This window comes from Myotis nattereri, assembly GCF_964212035.1.
Source record: "Myotis nattereri genome assembly, chromosome: 7".
Lineage (NCBI taxonomy): Eukaryota > Metazoa > Chordata > Mammalia > Chiroptera > Vespertilionidae > Myotis > Myotis nattereri.
In genome coordinates this window covers 43,530,730-43,555,100 of record NC_138082.1, presented here as the reverse complement: position 1 = coordinate 43,555,100, position 24,371 = coordinate 43,530,730, and the positions used below count along the sequence as shown (strand labels likewise).

The 24,371-nt window shown below is 42.4% G+C and overlaps 1 protein-coding gene across 1 annotated transcript in view; it reads right to left on the bottom strand.

Annotated features, from left to right (window-relative positions):
• Positions 1–15,912, bottom strand: part of CHN1 (chimerin 1) — a 157,778-nt gene extending 141,866 nt beyond the window's left edge. The window contains exons 1-2 of the mRNA XM_081095623.1: positions 15,743–15,912; positions 15,421–15,616 (exon numbers count right to left, since the gene is read on the bottom strand). Coding sequence (XP_080951749.1) covers positions 15,421–15,439 — 19 coding nt within the window. The 5' untranslated portion in view covers positions 15,440–15,616; positions 15,743–15,912. The remainder of the gene's footprint in view (positions 1–15,420; positions 15,617–15,742) is intronic.
• Between the last annotated feature and the right edge of the window lie 8,459 nt (positions 15,913–24,371).

The window sequence follows — 24,371 nt, the reverse complement described above, 5'->3', positions numbered from 1 at the left end:
GTACCAGTTCATCCAAGTTTTCGGCATTAACAAAGTATTTTTATAATTAGGAAAAAGTTTTAGATAGATGTAATTTTTTAAAAAAATTTATTTTAGAGAGGAAGGGGGAGGAAGAGAGAGATAGAAACATCAATGATGAGAGGGAATCATTGATTGGCTGCCCCCACACACACACACCCTACTGGGAATGGAGCCACAATCAGGGCATGTGTCCTTGACCAGAATTGAATACGGGACCCTTGAGTCTGCAGACCGACGCTCTATACACTGAGCCAAACCGGCCAGGGCAGACAGATGTAATTTTTAAAAATAGATTTGAAAAACAGAACTTGAGAGTTTAAAATGGCAGATTTCATTTCAGTTTATATTACCAATTCTAAGTCTGGCTTTAAAATCATAAGTTTGAAAAAGTGCTTCTTTTTTTTTTTATATGTATTTTTTATTGAGTTTTTACAGAGAGGAAGGGAGAGAGATCGAGAGTTAGAAACATCGATGAGAGAGAAACATCGATCAGCTGCCTCCTGCACATCTCCTACTGGGAATGTGCCCGCAACCCAGGTACATGCCCTTGACCGGAATCAAACCTGGGACCTTTCAGTCCGCAGGCCGACGCTCTATCCACTGAGCCAAACCGGTTTCGGCCAAAAAAGTGCTTCTTAATGATATTTATTATTATTTAAAGCTGCTGCATTTTTCTCAATAAAAAAATTAGCTAAAATTTACCTATTATATTCCCCTAACCGGTTTGGCTCAGTGGATGGAGCGTCGGCCTGCGGACTCAGAGGTCCCAGGTTCGATTCCGGTCAAGGGCATGTACCTGGGTTGCGGGCACATCCCCATTGGGGAGTGTGCAGGAGGCAGCTGATCGATGTTCCTCTCTCATCGATGTTTCTAACTCTCTATCCCTCTCCCTTTCTCTCTGTAAAGAATCAATAAAATATATTTTAAAAAATTTACCTATTATAAATTCTTGGTCTCTAAATCTAGGGATTATTAGTTAAATGCATTTTAATTGTATTTCCATAAACCTTCTGTTCAAATTTTTAAAATTGTACCCTGCCTTCTAGTTATGCAGCTAAAATACATATGTAAGCAACATACTAGAACTGAATATTTATTTTAAATGAAAAAACCTACCTTGGGACAGATTTTTTTTTTTTGGCAAATCATCTAAATTTTTAGATTAATTTAAAACATTTTATGCCTGCTCTCTACAATTAGAACCTGTCTACAACCAGCTTATCTATGGATGTCACCTTGGGACAGATTTTTTTTTTTTTTTTTTTTTGCAAATCATCTAATATTGATACACTTAACATACATAAATTTTCCTTCTTCCCCTGGTAATGAAAAATAGCTTATTATAAGACCTGAAAATGTTGGACTTTTCTGTTAAGACTTTTATCAACTTTTCATTAAATTAAAATACTTTCCAAAAATTCCTTTTTAAATTTTCAAATGCTTCTATTTTCCCTAAGGCCAATTATTATAGTTGAAAAATATGATGAAAAGAGAAAAGTTTTGATTAGCTTGAGCTGAATGAGCTGTCACCCCAAAGGAACAAGTCCTGAGACCTGTGAGTGCAATCACTGCTCCTTTCCTCCCAGCCTTCCTAAAGTTGGTGTGTGTATATATGTGTATGTGTGTGTGTGTGTGTGTGTGTGTGTGTGTGTGTGTGTGTGTGTAGAGAGAGAGAGAGAGAGAGAGAGAGAGAGAGAGAGAGAGAGAGAGAGAGAGACAAAAGAGAGAGAGCAAGGGCTCCTCTGTCTGGAGAGGCCTAAGAACAGCAGATGAGGGGAGAAGGTGCTGTAAAGAGGCTTGTGTCTCTCCAGAGAACTACAGAGCCATCTGCCTGGAAAATTCAGGATGACAGGCTTCTACGTATCCTGCGAGTGTCCTCAGTGTATAGCCACATTTGTTTCCTCCTTCCTTTCTAGTAGCGTATTATTAATACATCGTGTTCCTTTTTCTTCTACTTTTGAAAGAATACCCTTTTAACTTCAACTAAGAGTGAACTGACAAGTTGAGAATCATTTCACATTCAAGGAATATAACCTGGAGTCTCTAGTTAACTTTTAAACATAATGATGAAGGAGGAAAAAACATGAGTTGTGCTTTGTGTTTTTATGGCCCTCAACTGTAACTACATATTTTTCACACAGATATAATGAGATAACATCCAAACCTGAGAATATTTTTTAAATATATTTTTATTGATTTCAGAGAGGAAGGAAGAGGGAGAGAGAGATAGAAACATCAATGATGAGAGAGAATCACTGATTGGCTGCCTCCTGCACGCCCCCCCCCCACTGGGGATCGAGCCCGCAACCTGGGCATGTGCCCTTGGCCGGAATTGAACCCGGGACCTTTCAGTCTGCAGGCTGACGCTCTATCCACCCAAGCCAAACCAGCTAGGGCTGAGAATATTTTTTTTAATCCTCACCCGAGGATATATTTTCCATTGACTTTTAAGGAGAGTGCAAGAGAGAGGAAAAGACAGAAAGAAACATCGATGTAAGAGAAATACATCAATTGGCTGCCTCCTGCACAAGCCCTGACCAGGCTTCGGGCCTGAGGAGGAGCCTGCAACCAAGGTACATGCCCCTAACCAGATTGAACCCAGGACCTTTTGGTCCGCAGGCAAACTGGCTAGGGCCAAACCTGAGAATATTAACAAACAAGAGGCCTGGTGCATGAAATTTGTGCATGGGAGGGGGCGTCCTTCAGCCTGGCCTTCACCCTGTCCAATCCGGGACCCCTCAGGGGATGTCTGACTGCCTTTCGCAATCCAGGAACCATTGGCTCCTAACCTCTCGACTGCCTGCCTGATTACCGCTGACTGCTCACCTGCTGGCCTGATCGCCCCTAACCGCCTCTGCCTCACCCTGCACCTGAGACCCCAGGATCCCCTCCTCTGGCCGGTCACAGGAACCCGGGACCCGGGCCGGCTTCGCCCAGGCTGGCCACAGCCGCAGGGGACCGTGGGCAGGCAGCTTCACCCAGGGCCGCAGCCACATGCGCCTGGGACCATGGGGCAGGTGGCTTGTCCCTCTCCCGGGCCACAGCCTGGCTGGTCCCCATTCCTCTCTCCCCAGTGTTGAGTGTCGAAGCCAGCCGTGGGCAAACTACGGCCCACAGGCCGGATCCAGCACGTTTGAAATGAATAAAACTAAAAAAAAAAAAAAAGACCGTACCGTTTTATGTAATGATGTTTACTTTGAATTTATATTAGTTCACACAAACACTCCATCCATGCTTTTGTTCCGGCCCTCCGGTCCAGTTTAAGAACCCATTGTGGCCCTCGAGTCAAAAAGTTTGCCCACCCCTGGTCTAAGCCATTACGGTGTGACAGCATGAGGGCGTGACGACCATTTGGATATTAGCTCTTTATCATGTAGGAAGCTATCCAAATACTTAAATAAGTAGTATCACCAAAAACAACTTATAGGAGTTGCGAAGTCAGTTTCATACTTTTTTTTTTCCTCAGTGAAATGAAGTATTATTAGCAACACATGAAATGTCCTATAAGCCAGTGACTTCATCTTTCTTTTGGAGTTTCAGCACATTCTGGAAAACAATCTTTGGCATGAGCTCTTTGGTCCACTGCTTAGTGACTTCTATTCTGCAACTTTAAAAACACTTACTAAGACAGTTTTTAAACTGAGGAGTAATATGCAAATGTCCTATGAACTTGCCTAGGCCATCCAGGCCTGAAAGTGAGCTTGAACAAGGAAGGACTTCCCTTCACCACCTCCCTGCTAATGGCCTGAAAAAGTCTAAAAGAACAGAGTACAGACAATAAAGGACATACCCGTATTTTCCTTATCTTTAGCTCGGTCTCACAAGAAGTTTGTTTCCAGGTGAATACTGGACACCTGGCAAAGGGACCAGCCAATCAACCTGGATTAACAAACCCTGTGCTTGCAGATGTTGTTTAGTGTCCCTTCCCCTTGCCTTTGAAAGTTGAAAGAAGGACAAAAAGGCTTTTACCTACTATAAAGCAGTAAAATCCAATCGGAATTTCAGCAGGAAATTTTGAAAAAAGTCAAGCTGACAAAAACGATCAATCCCAAAGTAAATGATATTTTAGGACTATATGTATCTCCTCCTTTAAAGAATGAAAATAGTATTATTAGGCAATAAAAACAATATATGAGAAATTTGAGATATGTTGACTACTATTATCTTGGTTAAAGTATTACAAAGTTGTAGAAAAATTAAAGAATGCTTTCTATTTCTGCCTTTGGAACTGTTACACTGCAGAAATACTATGGTTTGAGAACTATTTCATTCACTTAAATATTTTTGAGTACCTACTCCATGTGAAGCACTGCACCAAGAACAGTAAGGCACACAGAAATGAGAACATATGAATCTTACCTCACAGAAACCATCAGCCTAGAAAAACATGATAAAGATACATAACTACTGCGAAAGGAACATACCGACAGACGTCACAGGAGATTTGCAGATAAAATGATAGAGAATTCAGAAGCTACCTTTTGGATGGGTGGCAGGGGCAGGGCAGAGGGTAAGGGGGCGGGGGGGGGCAGTTAGGGCAGGTGTTATCAATTGCAGTACTGAAAGTACGGGTAGAACAAGAGTCGGAAATACAAAGAAAGACATGGAAGCTATTGCAAAGACCAAGCTGCAAGTTACTTAGCCGCTGATTGGATATTGGAGGCAAAGGAAGGGAGGGTGGTAAAACACAAGCTAAGGACGGGGAACACGTGGAGTTCCAAGTACCTGCAGGAAATCCTGATGGAGATTTGGAGGGTGTGGAAGGGCGAGGCCGAAGACGGAGCCTTGGGAGCCATCCACATGGTGCTCACTGTGGAAAGCCCATATACTAGTATTCCCCAGTGAGAAAGGGAGGTCAATTCTTGAAAAAGCACTGACATTTGCAATAGTCTTGAATGAAGTCTTCCTTGTGGTTTTAACAAGTGTCAAAAACACTTCTTTTCTTTCATAGTTGCCTACCTTTCTTTCCCCGTGAGCTGAATGACATTCCCAAATTCCTCATAAATAAGCATGATAAAGCACAGTGGCTGGACGAGATGGTGTAGACCAGGGTTAAAGAGCAGGCACGCAGGAAGAGGAGGTGGGCAGCTCACCCAATAAACCTCTGGTAAGAGGAGGGCCACCAAAGAGCTCATGATGGTGCTGAGAGGGTGCCAACGTTGAGGAGAGGCTTTCTTACTCAGAATAGGAAAGCATGACGATAACCGAAGGGAAATGACCCAAAGGAGAGGGTGAAACTAGTGTTACAAGACAGAGAAAAACGAATCCCCATGCTTATTGCTTTAATCCTTCTGAATTATACCTTTTGAAAACCACCTCAAATTCGTTCTTGAACAATGAGAGGTATTAATAAGCAACAGATAAAAATTTCCCTTTATCCATTTAAAAATATGAATGATTAAACTGTTATTTATATCTGCTCTCTTAATAAACATAATAAACTAACAGGAATGTTGATGTATCACACAAATTTGTTATTATGAGAGAAAGACTGTATTGTTTTTATTTTCAAACCTCTAAGAGGTTAAATTAGCCATTTTCATATTGAATTCCCATTCAATCTGATTATGTTCCCTACTGTGCGGGTAAAGCGTGAATAGACCAAACTAATTTATGTGTGATTCCTTTGTGCCACTGAAACGAAAAGGAACAACAGTTTAATGAAGTGGAATTTGTTATCTAATTATGCCAAATAATTTAGAAACATCTGCTGGTGGTTAGTAATACTACAGTTAAACCTCAAAGAATCCGCTCCCAGAAAGATTTCCAATTTATTCAAGCCTTTGTAAGCATCCAGTTGGAGACTCCATGTGAGAGTATGGAAGCAAGGGATGATATAACCTCATATTTACTAATTTTTTTTAAAAAAAAAGACGAACAAATGAACAAAAAATAATGAAAAATCAAAGGAGTGTATCATATGGATTTGGGCCTTAAAATTAACCCCCAAATTTAAGAAATATAGTAGACTACTGCAATATCAAACCTTCATTCAAATGTTTACTGAGGAGCTGGTATCCATCAGACACTGGCAGTTGTTAAATAGACAAAGAAGACATCCATAGCTTTCCCATTAGGAAACCACCAAATGGGAAGACAGGGGAATATAAACTAATAGTTAAACCACCACATGACAAGTAGCAGGGAGGAAATGTGTACAGGGAGCTACGGGTGCAGAAAGGGTAGAACTAACTCACAAAGACTCCTTAGAAGAGATGACTGCTCAAGCTGAGGGTTGCCAAGATGTGAGTGAGGGCAAAGAGGGCTTGGGAAATGACGGTGCCAAAGGCACACTGAGTACAGTCCCTTCTGGACACGTACAGGAGGTTCAGTGTGGCTGAAGCACAGCCTCTGAGGAGGGCAGAGTAAGAGATAAGGCCAGTCGGGTACGCAGGGGTCCGAACTTGCCAGCCTTATCTGCAAGCTAAGGAATCTGGGCTTCATGGTGATAGGGATTCACCGGAGGATTTTAAGTAGGGAAGTGAACTGTTAGACTAAACAATTTCTAAGAGGCAGGTTTAAGTTTCCAGTTATGGACTCTAACGTAATAAACAAGAATAACCCAAAATAATAAAGGAGAGGGGAAAATAAATGAAAACTAAAGTTTAAATTGAGTCAAGGTCATTCACAGGCTAAGTAAATAGACTGATAGTCCACTGTTGCAGGTTCACTGATTCGTTGATTCATTCATTCATTCATTCATTCACTCCATAAACTTGGATTGAGCACCCTCTGTGTGCCAGACATTGAGCACACAGTTCTTGATATGCAAGTGCCACAAGGGCAGGGGCTAGATCTGATTATATTCTGGATTACCTCCCAAAGGGAAAGTAACATTGCCTGTTAGCCAGGGTATTTTTCACATTTCCAGGGTGTAACAGAAAGTATCGCGTGTCCAGCACTAGCAGAAGTGAATCTGGTCTCCATTGTAGATCCCCGAACTATGTCTCCACCAGAGCATTCTCAGGCAAAGTCTACAATGGCAGGTGGTGAGTATTTAGCCACACACATAAAGAGAAACAGTGCAGACCACTTTTTCAAGTGAGCCCAGGGACTTGCGTAAGAAAGAAATGGAGAAACTCTGCTGGTATCTTGGGTTGTTGTTAATATTTATAATACAATCAGTGACAATATTAGCTACTATGTATCTTCACCCACTGCCTTAGGACCTTATATACATGACCTCATTTATCTCTGTGTGAACAGGAGAAGATAATAGCCTCTGTTTACACACGAGGAAAACAAGACTGGAACATACAGGTGGCTCCTGGCAGAGAAGGGGTTAATCCCACATGCTATGGAAGTCTCCTCCACCAGCTTTCCATCTCACTCAGACGGAGGTAAGGACTCAGCTGTAGTCCTGTCCCTGGGTATATCATCTGTGACCCCAATATTCCTCCGTCCCCCAGGTCGCGCTCTGTCCTCATCTCCTACCACTTTCCCTGGCTTACTCCCCTCCAGCCATGTTGCCCTTCTTTCTAGTTTTCAAAACTGCCCAGCACATTCCCCAACTTCAAGTTTCTCCTCTAAATTCACCCTAGCCGTGAGGTCATCACTGAATACTCTGCCACAGAGCTGGTCCCTTCCCCTTCCCCCTGCTTTATTTTTCTTCATAGCACTATACATTTTTTAGTTGTCTGTCTCCCTCTATTGTAAACATAAATTCCTTGACAACAGGAACTAATAGATCCCCAGCACATATTAGGCACCCAAAATTCATTGAACAGAGAGTAAACAAATCACAAAGTAGAAAAACACATACCAAGCCTCAGAGATACTCTTCAGAAAAATTATGTAATAGTGTATACTTCTTGTTTTTACTTCCTTCTCTCACTCTCTGGTTCATCTAGTCCTTCCCCCAATCCCAAGTGTGCCATGTTTTTATACTGTTCTGAGCTTATACACTGTGCTTTTATACCCACTATGGTCCCTCTTAGTAATACCCCAACCTCTAAATAAATACTTTTGCCACTTTCTTTTATCTTACAGTGTATCTCTCTCAGTCAAAATGCATGCCCTGCCTTAGTAGAAGATCTTCAGTTCATAAATTAAAATCATTCTTTCATACTCTATAAAGATAAGTACATATATTTAGCATGTTATTCCTCATAGGTAACATGCTGAAGACCATGCTTTAATGTTAATATAACACTGTACAATTCATTCACCAGGGAAGGCCTGCAGGGAAAATAGTTCGGCTGTTAGACGTTTATATATCCCTCAAACGGACATTTACACCACTCACCTGTCACGTGTCCTACATAGCACAAGTCACTTCAAATCCCAAAAACATCTCTGACAAACTAATTTCACTGACATTAAGGAGCTAAAAAACAACCATAAAGTTCTATATATAGGCACACATTCTATACGGGCTGAAGATATGTGCTAATGGCAGAAATGGGAAGATCAGGAACGATTAGCAGTTGAAAGAAGAGGCCCCACTCAATTTCTGAAATGGCAAGTCTGTGGTCATAAAAATCCATCAGAGCAGAGATGTATTTCTTAGACCACACCCTTCTCCTGCTTGCTTTACACCTAGAACTATACAGGCCAATCCAGAGGTAAAAGCGTGGAAAGGGAAAGGAGCCGCCTTCCGTGCAGCTGGATGAACACAATGAGGTGGCCCTTGGCCACACCACGCAGCAGCTGGCCACAGGCCTGGCCTGGCTCACCTTCCCTTCTCCACAGATTACCCAACTGTCCGAATTAACTCTTTCCAAGAAGTGCTTAGTTTTCTAAATTTAAAACAATTCAAAAGACGTAGCAGCATTTTTAACCTATCAATTTTCACTTTTGTTTTTTGTTCCTTGGGAAATAAAAGGAAAAAAAATCTTTCTAAAACCATGAAAAGTCCTACAGGTTCCCAGATATAAAACACTCTTAAAAATAGAACTTTCTGGGTCTTACAGTTAAAGTGAAGTAAATGTTCCTTCTAATCAATCTGCCCCATCCTGGTGACTTTTTTTTTATTAATAACAGCTTATATTGAGAATTCACATACCGTAGAAATTTCCCCTTTTAAAGTATCCAATGTAGTGGTTTTTAGTATAGTCACAAAGTATTCAAGCTGTATGGTTTTGAAAATAAGGAGCCAAATTAGAAACGTATATCTGTACCTTATTTTCTCAGGCATTATTTTTTTCACTATGATTTTCAGTGTAAAATATGGTCACACCATCCTGTTTTCCTAGTTTCTTCCTATTCTGTTCTATGAGAGAAGTGGAATTATATTAATAAAAATCAATATGTATGGGAACCATTTTCTACATAAGAAATGTATGGCTGGTAACCTGGTTGCAATGGCAGGCTCCAGGACTTGTCTTGCACTGCGTTTGCACAGGGAAGTTCAATAACTTCATTTAGTTTTATATATTGCAGACAAATAATAAATTTTTTTAAAGGTGCTGTTACTGATACTTTATGTAAGACTGAGAAAACATCAACTACCCATATCAAAGGGACTTAGAGAAAAGCTACACACACCCAGCCTCACACCAGGAACTCTTTGCTATGGCTGCTCTCAAGGTGACAGTAACTGAGGTTAAACCAACCTGATGAAAAATGTGTAACTTATTATACTAATGTCATTCCTTCAGAACTATTATCTGACATACAAAGCATGATCAAACAATATTTTTCTGCCTAATTCTCTTATGATAACTTCACATGCATTCTCAATGGGTGGTAACAATGCCCTCAAGGGAGCAAAGATTGACTTTAGGGAGTCAAAAAAACTTACTTTTCATGCCTAAAGCAGATATACCATACAGTCCATAAACAGATAATACAGTGTATCTCTGGTTATATTAAAGTGTTATGGAGAGAACGAATAAGAGAAAATTTCTAAAAGGCATCTTGTGGACAGTAATTTTTTTAAAAGGTTGAGAAATGCTGATATAAAAGAAACTCTTCTTAACAAATATGTCAACTTTTTATAATTATACACAACACTATCTTCTATCTTCAAAGACTGGGCTGCTATAGGATGGTTACTTGCAAGAACAGATGTGACTCAAAAAACTGCATTGCCAATATTCCTTGTACACAGATGGTACACAGAATTATAGCAACTATAATTCTTTTATTTCTCTTACGTAGACCCAAATCTCCAAAGATTAAAAGAAAACTTTTAAAGCTGAAGTATTAAGTTTTTGACATCAGTAAAAGAAGGAATATGAACAAGTACTCAAATAAGAACGGCGATATTAGGCAGTAGCTGGGCTCTCACCATTGGACAACCCTGCTGCTCAGGTTAACTCCCTCTCATATTCTTTGATGAGCAACATCTGAAAAATAAAAATATCAGCAGAGGATGTACTCAAGTGGGAATTTCCTATAAAATTAGCTTTGGGTCAAATAAGTCATACTGAAAATGTGCAGCTGACCTGTCTTTCTTAAAATACATTTTAGCGGCAGGACAGTCATGGGCAATCAGAAAATTTCCTAACTGCATCTCAAAGAATACACCATTGCCAGTGGATCCAAAGGATCTCTATAAAGATGCCCACAGGCCAGCGTGTCTGGGTACTGAGAGATGCCCAATGAAGTAGCATAATGCAAGATTTCCATGGCAGAAGAGTCTGAGGAAAGAAGGCAAGAAATTTCAGTGAAATCTCAAGAATGAGAAGTGATCTATGGCAGTGATAATGGTGACTATATGGTAATGAGAGGGAGAAGATAAAAGGGGGGAGGGGGCAACCCCAGAGCCAATTCCACCCACACAGAGAATAGAGAGTTATTGAGGGTTCAGCCAGCCCAGCTGAACTGTAACTGAGTTACCAATCTCATCATTTGGTCCTGGCTGTACAAGACAGCCCCATTTAGTTATGAATGACAGAAATTCATACCAAGAGATGACCTGGAGGATGCTTTTTCACCCAACTCTGTCAACTAAAGCGCTACACTGACTACAGGATGGCCAATCAGGATGTTCTGTCAGGTACACCTGCTAAAAAGTCCTAAATTAGATGACCTGAGACTTTCTTTCAAGCCCAGCAGTTATTAAAAGAACATGTGCTTCTCTGTCAAGGGAAGTTCTAACAAAGCTTGCATAGAATTAGGTAGTCAGGTTCAAGTGCTACAGTTCTGGAAGGTAAACGCTAAGACAGGGACCATGTCTCTTGCACACCGCTATATATATTTGTTGAACGAATAAGCAAGGTGTGTGACCAGAGTATGAACTACACTTAGATGATTTTTTTATACGAGGATTTCAAAATTATCAATGCTGACGTCTGAAGGGTGGGTTCTGAAAAGTGAATTAAAATTCTTAAAATTCCTGAACCTTTAAAAATGCATATTTTCAATTCCCAGATAAGATGTAAAATCAGGAAAGATTAGAGTCTGGTCTATCACAGAATAGAGCAGAAATTTGCATTAAAAATATCCTTTTAAGCATAAAAGAGGTGATTAATGGTGTACACAAGAGATAGGGCATTCTTCACTCTTCAGCTTAGCTTGACAATTATTTTACTGAGGTCCTACAACATTAAAATAAAAACATTAAATGTATATAAATGTAAAATTGTAATAGGTAATTTTAGAGGCTCTCAGTTTTTTTGTTTGTTTTTAATTAAGCTAACTTGCTATAAAAAGAACACTCTTTACAATTATAAAACCAGGATGGCAATGTAAAACAAAGCAAAAAACACTAGATCAGGGGTGGGCAAACTTTTTGACTCGAGGGCCACAATGGGTTCTTAAACTGGACCGGAGGGCCGGAACAAAAGCATGGGTGGAGTGTTTGTGTGAACTAATATAAATTCAAAGTAAACATCATTACATAAAAGGGTATGGTCTTTTTTTTTTTTTTAGTTTTATTCATTTCAAATGGGCAGGATCCGGCCCGCGGGCCGTAGTTTGCCCACGGCTGCACTAGATTCTATTGCTGGATGCTATGCATTGAATTGTATCCTCCCCACAAATTCATATGTTGAGGCCCTAACCGCCAATGTCATAGTATTTGGACAGAGGTCCTTTGGGAGGCAGCTAGGATTGGATGAGGTCATGAGGGTGTGATCCTCATGATGGGATTAATTTATATACATAAAATCCTAATATGCAAATAGACCAAACAGCAGAACAACTGAACAACCAGTCGCTATGATGTGTGCTGACCACCAGGGGGTGCATGCAGAACATGGCGGGCATTGGCAGCAGCAGGATGGTGGAGCAGGTGAGTGAGGGCACCAGACCAAGGCAGGGCACCGGTTGCTGTCAACGAGGCGAGCCTCTGGTGGTTACTGAAAATTCTTTGTTCCTGCGCGCCACAGTCCTGCCTGGCACTCACACCTGCTGCCAGCACCCGGCGCCAGCCCCGATCACTCCGCACCTTCAGCAGGTGCGAGCGGCAGCTACTGACCCCAATCGCCCCTCAGGGCTTCTCCACCTACCCTGCTCCTGAGGGGAGATCAGGGCCAGCAGCCGCTGTTTGCACCCGCTGCCGACCCTGGCACAGGTCCCGATCACTTGGTGCCATCAGCGGGTGTGAGCAACTGCTGGCCCCAAGGGCTTCTCCACCTCCCCCTGCTCCTGAAGGGCAATTGGGGCAGCAAGCCACCTCTTGCATCCACTGAGGGCACCGGCCCTGCTTGCACCCACTCTAGCGCCAGCCCCAATCGCACACTGTCAGCGGGTGTGAACTGGGCCGGCGCTGTCAGCACATGGGAGCGGAGGCAGAAGGAGTGGGGCTGCCAGCAGACAGGGAACCAGGGGCCACAGGGGGAGGGACCGGGTTGGGGCGCAGAGGATGGGCCAAGACCCAGCCCTATGCCCACCACAACCTCATGGCCCACAGTTCCTTTCAAGGTGCACGAATTCATGCACTGGGCCCCTAGTGCCCTTATAAAAGGAGACCACGAAGCTTGCTTTCTCTTCCTCACCATGTGTGGAGAATTAGCTGGTACCTTAGTGTTGGACTTCGCAGCCTCCCAAACTATGAGAAATAAATGTCTGCTGTGTAACCGACCTTGTCTATGGTATTTCAGTACAGCAAGCCAAGCAGACAGGGCTAACCAACTAACACACACACAGGGTATACACCATGGGGTCCTGACAATGGTTACTGTTGGGAGGCTCAGGCAGAAATCTACTGAGGTCTGCCTTTGATGATTGAGAAGGCACACCTGTCTAGTTTCTTGTTCCTACCTTCTCTTCACCTCCCACTCACAGAACTTGATTATCTCATTGCTCCTCTGTTGTAAATTGGTTACTAAGAGTAAATATAAAGGACTGAGACCAATTAGTTAAAAATAGTAGTAATATCTAAAATAAAATCCACTTCTTCTAACTCTTGAGGACTGCTCTTAACATATACAAAAGCTAATTGTGAACTGGACAACTTTGAGGAAATCCAGTATTTAACTTTAATACAATGGTTTTCAAACTCGAGTGTGCCTAAGAATCACAGGGGAGTCCCTTTAAAGTCCCCTCCCCACAGAAAGGCAGATGCTCTTGGTCTCTCGGAAAAGGAATCAACATTTTTAACAGGCATCTCAGATGACTGATGAGTGGAGTGTAACCACATTTTTGAGAGCAGCTGCTGCTCTATCGTGACTAGAAAAACAGCCTCTACACACAGGTGTAGTAGTTTGCTTTATAACAGAGGAATGCTCTTAAAAATTGCAACCAAACTGGATTTTGTAAACTAAATTATATTTTCTCACAAGATAACTTTACATTTTTAAAGACACTTGTTTCACTTTAAGGGTGGGATGGTTTCTTATACATTCTCCTAAAGGTCAAATTCCATGTTCTTTCTTTCCTTACCTCCACTCAGGAGTTAGTTTCACAATTTAGCAATCCTTTTAGGAACCTTATCACATACTGCTCAATATTTCTGTTTCACTCACCAAGAATGTGAGTATTTTAAAAGTGGTTAATTTGTGAACATAACCTTTGAAAATAAACCTTGAAAATGCAGACTATCTCTTTAGGAAGGACAATAAATTTAGTCAGAAATAGTTTTAAAGAGAAATTTACTGCTATGTATTAGCACCAACAGTGTAAGATAAATACTTCTTCAAAAGAAAATAACTATGAGTAAAGCCTTCTATCACTGTTCGAACAAAAAAGTCACTACTTAAGGAAAATGCTTCTAAGCAATGCAGATTAGATACAATGTATTGGGAAACAGTGAGATTTTTATTATTTCTTTCAGACAAAAAAAGAATACTTTTTTAAAGCACCTATGAAGAACCAACACAAAGTAAGAAATGCCACTTCTAGTCCTGTGGGTATTTGGACAATGTAAACAGCCCCAGATTGAAGACTGGCAAATTGTGTTCTAGGCTCCGTTTTGCCACAAAAAGGCCATATAACCTTGATCAAACCTTTCTGGGTCTAAATTTAATTTCTAAAATAAGATGCTTAAATAAAAGTAAGTCTCTGATTCCAGCAGATTAATTCACTCTTAAGTATTTACATCAAAAGGCATTTGTGGTATGTGATGCATGATCAAATGACATTACTAAAATGTAACCGGAAACTTGATATGGTGAGTAACTTACTAAGACTGTTCTTGCAGCTATCGGTTACATGCCATTGTACTTTGTTTCTTTGAAAAACTGAATACTTTGAACATGCAAATTTTCACATACTGTATTTCTTGAGTTTTCTGAGAACAAGGTACATATGTACCATAAGCTCTTTCTGTAAAAGGAAGGAATGTATCTTTTCAGTCCTTCTTTCCAACCCATTGTCATCTCTAAGGAAAAAAACGCACCTTTAAGTCTTAACCACCGAAACAATAGTGTTGCAGTAATTACATCACAGAAATAACATTTCTTTCCTGAAATAACGATATTCTCCCGAGATTACTTCCTTCCAGTAACCAACTTTCTTCTGTCTGCTGTCATATGTTAGAGCAAACATTTTCAATTTTAACGAATAAGTTCACCACTTACTCTAGTTTTCAACGGAATATACCGTCTCCAAAAAAATCCCCCCACCCCCACCCCGCGCCAAAATCCAACAGGAATCAACACATGCATTTGGCAATTCCTGAGAGGTTAAGCTGCACAGACATCTTATTCAAAATAAATAAACTTTCCAAGATCTTTATTTGTCGACCTGAGAAACGTAAGATTGGAAACAACCAGCCAACTCCGCTCCCAAGTTGGCATCTTAGGAAACCCTCCGTTTACACAACACCCAGGACCTCCGAGCCTCCCGCACCAGAAAGGGCCAGGGGAGCACACGCCCATCGGCCCTGCCTGGAGAGGGAACAATGGGAGAGGCGCGAGGGAGCGAGCCCGGCGCCCCGGGCGCCCCAACTTCCCGGCCCCGACCCGCGCTCCACACCGCGCACGCCGTCCGCGCCTCGGGCGCCCCCGGCCCCCGCCCCCGAGCTGCGGGGCGCGGCCCACCTGCGGCGCGCGGGCCCAGGGCTGCACTCACCGAACAGGGTCAGGGCCATTGTAAAGGCGCTCGCCGACTGCTCGCTGCCGCCGCCGGTCCACGCGCTTCCCCCAGGCCGCCCGGAGGTCACCGCACCCGCCGGCGGCGCTCACACCTCGGAGGGAGTCAGTCGGAGTCGGAGGGGCGTGGTGGACGCCGGCGCGCTGGGAGCTGCAGGCCGGGACGCTGGCGGCCGCTGCAAGAAAAAGTTATTGACGCGTTATTGTCAGGCGCACCCGGCTCCGCGGGGACCCGCTAGCCCTCGGCGAGCCGGCACTTGTCGCTGCCATCCGCGCACTGGCGGAGCGCGCGCGGGAGGTACCTGCCAGGCGGGGAGGCTGGGCCGCGGCGCTGGGCAGGCGGAGAGGCGGCGCCGCAGCGGGCGACGGCGCGGGGAGAGGAGCAGCCTCGCAGAGCCCCCGGCGGGGCGCGCTCACTCCGCATCCCGCGGCCTGGCCGTCGCCATCTTGCGATAGCGTCTCCCGCCGGATCGGCCGCTGCGCCCCCTCTCGCCTCCCCATCGGGCGGCGGAGCTGCGTGCGTTCCCATGGCAACGGGCGCGCGCGGGGGCCGGGGGCGCGCGCCCCTCCAGCCCGGGGTCGGGAGCCGCGGCCCGCGCCTCCGGGGGAGCGGCCTCCGGGTGTCCGACGGGACGGGGCGGGGCGCGTGTGAGCTGATATCCCTGGGTGGTTTTTTTTTCATGAATGGGATTGAGGAGGCGCAGAGGGGAGAAACCCTGAGCTGTTATCCAAAGAGGGAGAGTCACTGGATGCTCCATGAATACGGACCCAGCCAGGGTCATCTGGGGATCGGGGTCGTTTGGGGACACTCCCTCCCCTGGCGCCCACGGCGTTAACGCAGAGTCTGGGCGAGTGACCTGAAGCTACGGGACTCGGGAAGGGCGCCTGGAGTCCCCCGAGGGGCGCTGAATGTCGCTGTCCTCTCCATTTGGGCTGAGGAGCCGCTAGGAGTGGTCTGATCAGCTTGTCCTACGAGAGAAAACAGGAGTCCGTTACAACGCGTCTGGGATTACCTAAAATAAATTGTGACAAGGTCAATGTTTACGCCCAGTTTTCTCCCCTTTACTTTAGAGCGCTTTGATACCGTCTCAGGAAACGTCCACATTTCTCACTAATTGGCGCTTCCCCGTTACCACAAAAGACTGTTCCCCTGAGCTTTCGCATTTATCAGAGAATCACGGGCAACATCCTTCTTTCTGTGATGTTCCCGCTGGCCTCCGTCTCTGCTTTAATCAAGGAGAAGCCATGTAAGGCCCTGAGATTATCAGCCAAAAGATGTTCTTGAAAAGCTCGGTTATGATTTTTTTTTTCATTTAATGTATTCAAAAATCCAGTATTCTCTGGTTGCTATGTATGTTCCCCGTTTTAAAAATTCTCCTTTTTACTTGAGTCTCTGCTTAGGGAGTTGATCCTATTTGTGCGTCTAATCATGTAGATTTTCTCTTTGGTCCTCATTTCTTCCTCCGTGCGTCTTTCCCCTTTCAGTTCCTCAGATTCCCTAGTGTCATTTTCCTCTTCTCTCTAGTTTTCAACTTTTAAAAATATCCTATAAGTAACTGCTTCAAATAGAAACACTGTTAATTCATCATCATTTCACAGCTGACTCCAACATCAGAAGAAAAAGAAAAGCAGGTTAGAAGGAGGAGCCAAGCCTTTTGTTTCATGTCAGTTAACGCAAGAAAAAAGAAATAGTAAAATCATGCAACATGAATGGGCAGATGTGTTAGGTGCTACGTGCTGGAAATTTTCTGATGTAGTAGAATGGCTCTCCGTTAGCCACGACTATCAGATAAATCTTGAAATCCCCAGAATTTTAAACCTTTAATGAAAAAGACTCCTGATTTTGAACAGCCTTTCTGCCCATGAAAAATGGCAAACGCACGGCTCATGAAGATAAATGAAAAACTCCAGAAGGCTTTGTGGGACAGGTTTTACAACCATGTAAAGATTGCTGCCGGTCTGCTCTGCAACCAGATAAATCAGAAACTAAAGAACCCTTTACCGTCTCAACCGGTGCTCTTCAACCAAAGAAGGTCAAAGGGCCTAATTTCCCTTTGAGGCTCTAATGAAAAGACAGCCTTGTCCCTTTTCCTGGAAAAATGCTTATGGACATCTATACACTCACAAGAAACGTTCACCCAATTTCAGGGGGATTTATAGTCTGTTCCAGGGACCTTAGTTTAGCCCTCGGCATACCCTTCGCAATCTCAAAAGTTTTTGCCTTTATAATCAAAAATTCTAAAGACTTCTCCTTTCACATAAAAGCATGGAATTTTCAAGAAGCCGCCAAACTACCCTAATTTACAGATAAGGAAAGTGAGGGCCCAGCAATCAAAAGATTTCCCCAAATGTGTACACCAGTTAGTGGCAAAATGAGTAGGAAAATCTAACGCATCTGTTGTTGTCTCAGACCACCTCCCCCACTCACCATTCCCCACCCATTTAGAGGGAACGTGGTTTGAATTTAAAAAGAAAAACCTGTTTAGTAATAGAAGCAGAGCAGCAAGGAGGGTACTTCATCTTCAGCTGTGTTTGTATGTTTGGGTCTTATAGTTTGAAAAGCAGAATTTTTTCCCAAGAGTCTATTCAAAGGCTCCCCTACTCAGAACTACTCGTCCAATCAGGCTAAGAGAAGCTGCTGCTTTTCTCTCCTCTTTGTTAAGCTCTCTTAAAAGGAGGTGCCAGAGCATCAGGGTTTCAGTGCTGCAGCTCAGCCCCTGGGGAATTCCTTCTCTCTGTCCCTTGGGTGTTATCCTGGGCAGGAGTCAGGGAGTCAGACTCACCCCCCACCCCCATGGTACCAGGCTTTGGTCACTAGAGCAGCTTTGCACTCGCTAGTTGTGGTCAAACACAGATGAATCCTAGTGTTAGACTCAGCTTAGGCTCAGGATCTTCTTCCCCTCCCCTTCCACTCCTACACAAGTCTTGGCACTCCTATACATCCCTTGTCCCAACACACACACACACACACACACACGCATCCCAGGGGATGTTCAAAATACTATTTGAAACAATAGGGCTGAATGTTGCCATGTTTTCCTTTCAAGCACCTATCTTTCCACAAGTGATTCCCTTCTATTGATTTCTGAAGGGCCTGTATATGCCCTTGTCCTCTCCATGCCCTTGACCTGAATCAAACCTGGGACTCTTCAGTCCGCAGGCCAACGCTCTATCCACTTAGCCAAACTAGTCAGGGCTCTTTAGAAGGAAGATAAAACAACCTCAAAAAGAATTGTTTTCAATTTTCAATTGAGGGCTTATTTTAAAGCAAATAGATGAACCTGGTGAAAGGGAGAAAAAGAGTGAGGAGGGAGTGTGGGAAAGAGAGGCTTTGTGAGGACAGCCTGGGACCCCTTTCTCCAACCTCATCTCCTTCCATCCTTTCTTACACTTTATGGTTGGAACACATCATAATTCCCCAACTTGTACCCTATTTCAAGCCTCTGAGGTCTTACGTGGACTGCTCTGTGTCCAAGTAGAGTTCTTTTTCCTTCCTTTTGGTACGGGTTCAAAACCCTCTGGCTTTCTCCTTTCCTTCTTGTAGCGGTTCTCAACCTGTGGGTCATGACCCTTTTACAGGGGTCGCCTAAGACCACCAGAAAACACATATATAATTACATATTGTTTTTGTGATTAATCACTATGCTTTAATTATGTTCAATTTGTAACAATGAAATTGGGGGTCACCACAACATGAGGAACTGTATTAAAGGGTTGCGGCATTAGGAAGGTTGAGAACCACTAGGGAAAAAGAAGAGAGGAGAAGAGCCCTGACTGGTTTGGCTCAGTGGACAGAGCGTCGGCCTGCGGACTGAAGGGTCCCAGGTTCGATTCTGGTCAAGGGCATGTACTCTAGGAGAGTCTTTCTAATTACCTTTCCTGTCTGTGTGACGTACCCTCCCCTGGGGCCTGTGCTATCCTGTGCTTATCTCTGTCATGGTTCTAGTCATATTGAATGGAAATAATCACTCTGATCCTCTCTTCTAATTAGATTGTGGACTCCTCAAGGACAGGAAGGTCCCTTACTCATTTTTTTAAATATATTTTTTATTGATTTCAAAGAGGAAGGGAGAGAGAGAGAGAGATAGAAACATCAGTGATGAGAGTCATTGATTGACCACCTCCTGCATGCCCTCTACTGGGGATCAAGCCTGCAACCCAGGCATGTGCCCTTGACTGGAATTGAACCCAGGACCCTTTATTCTGCAAGCCAATGCTCTATCCACTTAGCCAAACCATATAGAGTGATGACTCAGCACTAACGCGGGGACAGATAAGATGATAGGCTTGTCTTATTTCACTCCTTCCATTCCCACGTGGAATCTTGGGTTGTCAGCCATGTCTCTTGCTTTCTTCTCTATTCATCGAACACCAGGTTCATCTATTTCAGTGGTTCTCAACCTTGGCTGCCTCCAGAATGAGGCCCAGAAATCAGGATTTTAAAAAGATTCCCAGGTGATTCTAATGTGCAGCCAAGGTTGGGAACCACTGTTGTAAATGATCCTTATTCATCACATATGCAACTTTGGTATCGATTGGTTTAGTACAATCACCCAGGAGGGATAAGACAAGGGAGAGAATATAATAAATCTAACTTTGTTGAACTATTCATTGGTTTCTGGTGATTTTTTACTATTGGGTTTGATTTCAAGAAATAGTTCCTAAGGAAAAAAACATTGAGAATGGACTCCCTCCAAAAAAAAAAGAAAACATACTCCACAAATGGTGTAGAAAGAAGTATGTTCATGTACTCCACAATGAGCCATAAAATCATTCTTCTCTGGTGAAAATCTTCATGGGCCTTAGTAGAAATCAGTGGACCAAAGACACTCAAGGCCAGAGATGGTGGCTTTCAAGATGAACTCTGATCCGACGCTTCTTCCCGTTCTCTTTCGTGTTGGTTCTCTATGGTGTGGAAGAAACTTGGAAGGGAAGAGGGAATTCTCAGTGAGTGTAGAAAAGAATAGATTCAGGCCACGGTAGTAATTTATTTTACTGTGCTCAGATTGTCCCTCCATCCTTTCTGTGTCACACTCCCTTCCAGGTTCCTGTATCTCCAGGTTTCTCTTCGATGCTAATGAGAAGTGAGCTCCATCCTTAACCTTCTGGCTTCTTTACCCTCTTTCCCATAACCACCCGGGTCACATCAGTTCTTTCCCGCTATTCTGCTCAGCTTTCCCCAACCCAGTGGTCAGCAAACTCATTAGTCAACAGAGCCAAATATCAACAGTACAACAATTGAAATTTCTTTTGAGAGCCAAATTTTTTAAACTTAAACTATATAGGTAGGTACATTGTTATTAATGTAATTAGGGTACTCCTAAGGCTTAGGAAGAGCCACACTCAAGGGGCCAAAGAGCCCTGTGTGGCTCACAAGCCGCAGTTTGCCGACCATGGCCTAATAAAATTCTTCCTATACTTGATCAGAATGCTTTGTCTTGAAAATAGCATTGGGTTTTATAATGCCGTATTACCTGATGAGGAATAGAGTGTGTTTCTTTTCTCACTTAGCTGGAAATAAAGCAGTAGTTTTATGGCTACAGAGTCAATGTGAGGAAGGGCCTTCACCACTTGGGGTGATTATTATGGGTGGTGCCTTAGATTGTTGATAAGAAAGGGCGATAAATGAATTGATGTTTCAAAGCATTTATCTTTCACTCAAAATTTCATTTGCGCTTGATATGCAAGCACCCAGAAGAGCCAGGTTTGTTTGCTCTGTTACCAACTAGTTCCATTTTTAGACAAATGTTTTACTCCTTCTGGTTCTTCACCTCATTTGTAAAATGAAGGGATGCGACTAGGTTATCCCTAATGTCCCTTTTAGATTTAGCTGTCATGCTGTGATATTTTAAAATATTTAAATTAACTGAATTATGGGTAAAACAAGGCATTTTTATTTGACTCTCTAGTATATTTAAAGTGCTAGTATATCTAGTAAGTCTGAGTCAGACCTTACAGTTTCATAAATACCTAGTGTAATAAGGAAGCCATATTTTATTAAAACATTAATACTGTGATTTCATCTACAGTATCTCATACTAACTTTATATTTATTGAATAGATAACAACCCTTTTTTCAGGTTCAACAGGATCAACATTTAAAGTCTGCACTAAAAAATCCATTACAAATTGACTAGAATGGTTTCTCATTTTTAAGTTTTGTTGACTAAACAGAACTTAAAGCCCTTTAAAATTTCTTTCTACATTTCAAACTAATGACAAGTGTTTTGCTTTCTTCGTGTTACTCCTTTAGATTCACTCCCATTGGTAAACATTGATTTGTTCCTCGGTGTTGAATGAAGTAGAAATTAATGAGGTGGTTTCTGCCTCACAATAACAAGTTAAAGTTATAGCACTTTATCATGTCAACATAGCTTCGAACACGAGCAATCCCAGCACTATTAGCACAGTTCCCAAAATAGTGCAGAAGTTTGCTGTTGAAGAAAAAAAATTACAAAGCATATTTCTGCTAATGTGATAGGAACATGTTCTATTCCTCAGTTATGCTGGTTAAAGTTCAGATTTTTTATTTAAAATATTCACTATATGTGACATTCTCCCTAGCCTATACTTACATCACCAGTTGAAGCATTTATGTCCATAATGTGAATTTATTCAGAGGAGATTTGTTTCTGTAACAATGTTTTCCTCAAACACTTAATCCAGGTGAGTTTCCTCCCTCTTTTATCTGAGGCTTTCTTAATGGATACTGTCCCTGATATTGGCATGGCATTCCATGGTTTGTAGGTAGCACTTTCATAGGGCAAAGCCATATATACATACCAGGTATTGGAAGCAGCACTTGCCTTAAACGTAAAGATTTAAGAAAACAAAAAGAATACTTATGTCATATGCTATAAAATTGGCCTTGAAGCTTAAATCATTCAGGCAATGTTGAGGAGACTTAATGGTGTTCCATTGACCACCAGAGGGTGCCTGAACTATATCCATAGGAGTGATCTTGGATCTTAGAAACGAAGTAAAATTTGAAAAATACGTAAGAATTGAAAACCTGCTCAGTTCCCTGACACAGGGCAGGAAAGAATCCCACCAAAGTTATGCTAATGAGGACGTGCTACTGACTGGTCAGGCACAGATTTGGGATGGGCATGACTGAGGAACTGTATACTGCTGAGCAGTGCTTGCTCAGCGCTTATATCACTTCCAAAGTGAAAAGAAACTGCTTGTAGAAGGGGTGTGTGTGTGTGTGGAGGAAGAGAGAGAGAGAGAGAGAGAGAGAGAGAGAGAGAGAGAGAGAGAGGGAGAGAGAGAGAGAGAAATTGAATTCAAAAGCAGAATAAAAAGGTTTTCTATTCCTGACCCAGGATAATAGATTTCTTGTTAATTGCTCAGCTTGAAGAGGAAAATTTAGTTCAGTAGGTGATGGAACCACAGCTGTTACTACAAACCTTAGGTAAGAATCCTCTGAAAGCATAGGTCCTATTTTTTTTTTTTAATTTTATGATAGAATTTACTTTGACTTGTTAAAATGACCTCTGGTTTGGCATGGCTAAGAAAGAAAAAAAAAGGATAAAAAGGTCTGTCTTTCATTTGTTTTGACTGCATGTTTAAAGGAATACTTTATTTCCTGGTAAATAGTATAGCAGATCTTTTGGAAATTTTTATAGGCTTAAAATACATTTTCAAATACACAGGAGATAAAATACAGAGATTATGGCTGCTCTTAAGTACGTTTTTGTTCTGAACTACAATCATATTATAGTGCTCTAAGCCAGCATTTCCATTTGTGTGTTTTTCTGAGGTCATCAGGCATAACTAATGCACAGTGTAGCTAAATGTCTATTTGACTTGAGCAGTTGGATTCCTGCCAGATTTTGTTTTCAAGGGGGTATAAGGAGATTTGGCTACAAATCAAATCTCCCTAACATGGCCATGGTTTTCCTGGTTAATGTGGGTGTCCACGATAAGATGACTTACTCGAGTTAATTACATTGTGAGTTATAAATCCCCAAAATAGCTGTGAACTCTGGGAGAGAATTACACAATCTCTAATTAAATAACAGAGTGAAAAAGAGAGGGATATGTGTCTATGCTTAAAATCACAATCGAAGCTCAAACCTTGTCTACCCCTGTTAGGGATTTTTCCTAAAGTTCCTTTGTATACTGCGGTAAAATAGATCTTGTATCAGACATTTAGGACAATGCACCAACTGGAATTCATCCATCCATCCTTCACCCAATTAACAAATATTAGCTGGGTACCTATGTTATACCAGGCATTGTGCTAGATTCTGGCAAAAGACTCAAAGATGAATCATACATGTAATCAAATCTTTAAAAATTTGCAACCCCTGGAGATAAGATATAAACAAGACAATGACAAAGGCCACAAGAGGAGTACAGATGAAATATTGTGTAAATTCAGAGGAGAGAAAGATTATTTCTAGCTGATGAAATGGATAAAGGCTTTATAAGGGATGAAGCTGTGCTTAGAGTATGGACTGAAATTAGGCCAACACAAGGAAGGAAGAGGTGGGGTTTAAGTGAAGGAAAAGCATGACAAAATTCTTGAGGAAAGAGGTGGAAGATCCTGAGAAGAATGCCAGGTAGGACAATTTGGCTATTACAAGGACTCATGGGAGGAGAGGCTAAACATGTAAGTTGGGGACGTGTGTATAAGGCCAACCTGTCACATTGATGTGTATTATGTTATCTCAGCCCTTCTTTCTTTCTACATGTACTTGAGGCAACTAGGAATTTGGATTCATTATGTAAGGTAAGATGGTAAGAAAGATGACTAAGACAAAATTCTAATAAATTTTGTCCCCAGTTTAAAATGAGTGCCAGAAATGGTGTGAAATCCTGTGCTTATCTCTTCCCATTTGAACCTCACAGCAAACTGGTGGTGTAGACCTCGGAATCTAAGACTTTGGATTCCCAACTCCAGTACTTGGTTAACTAGAGTACACC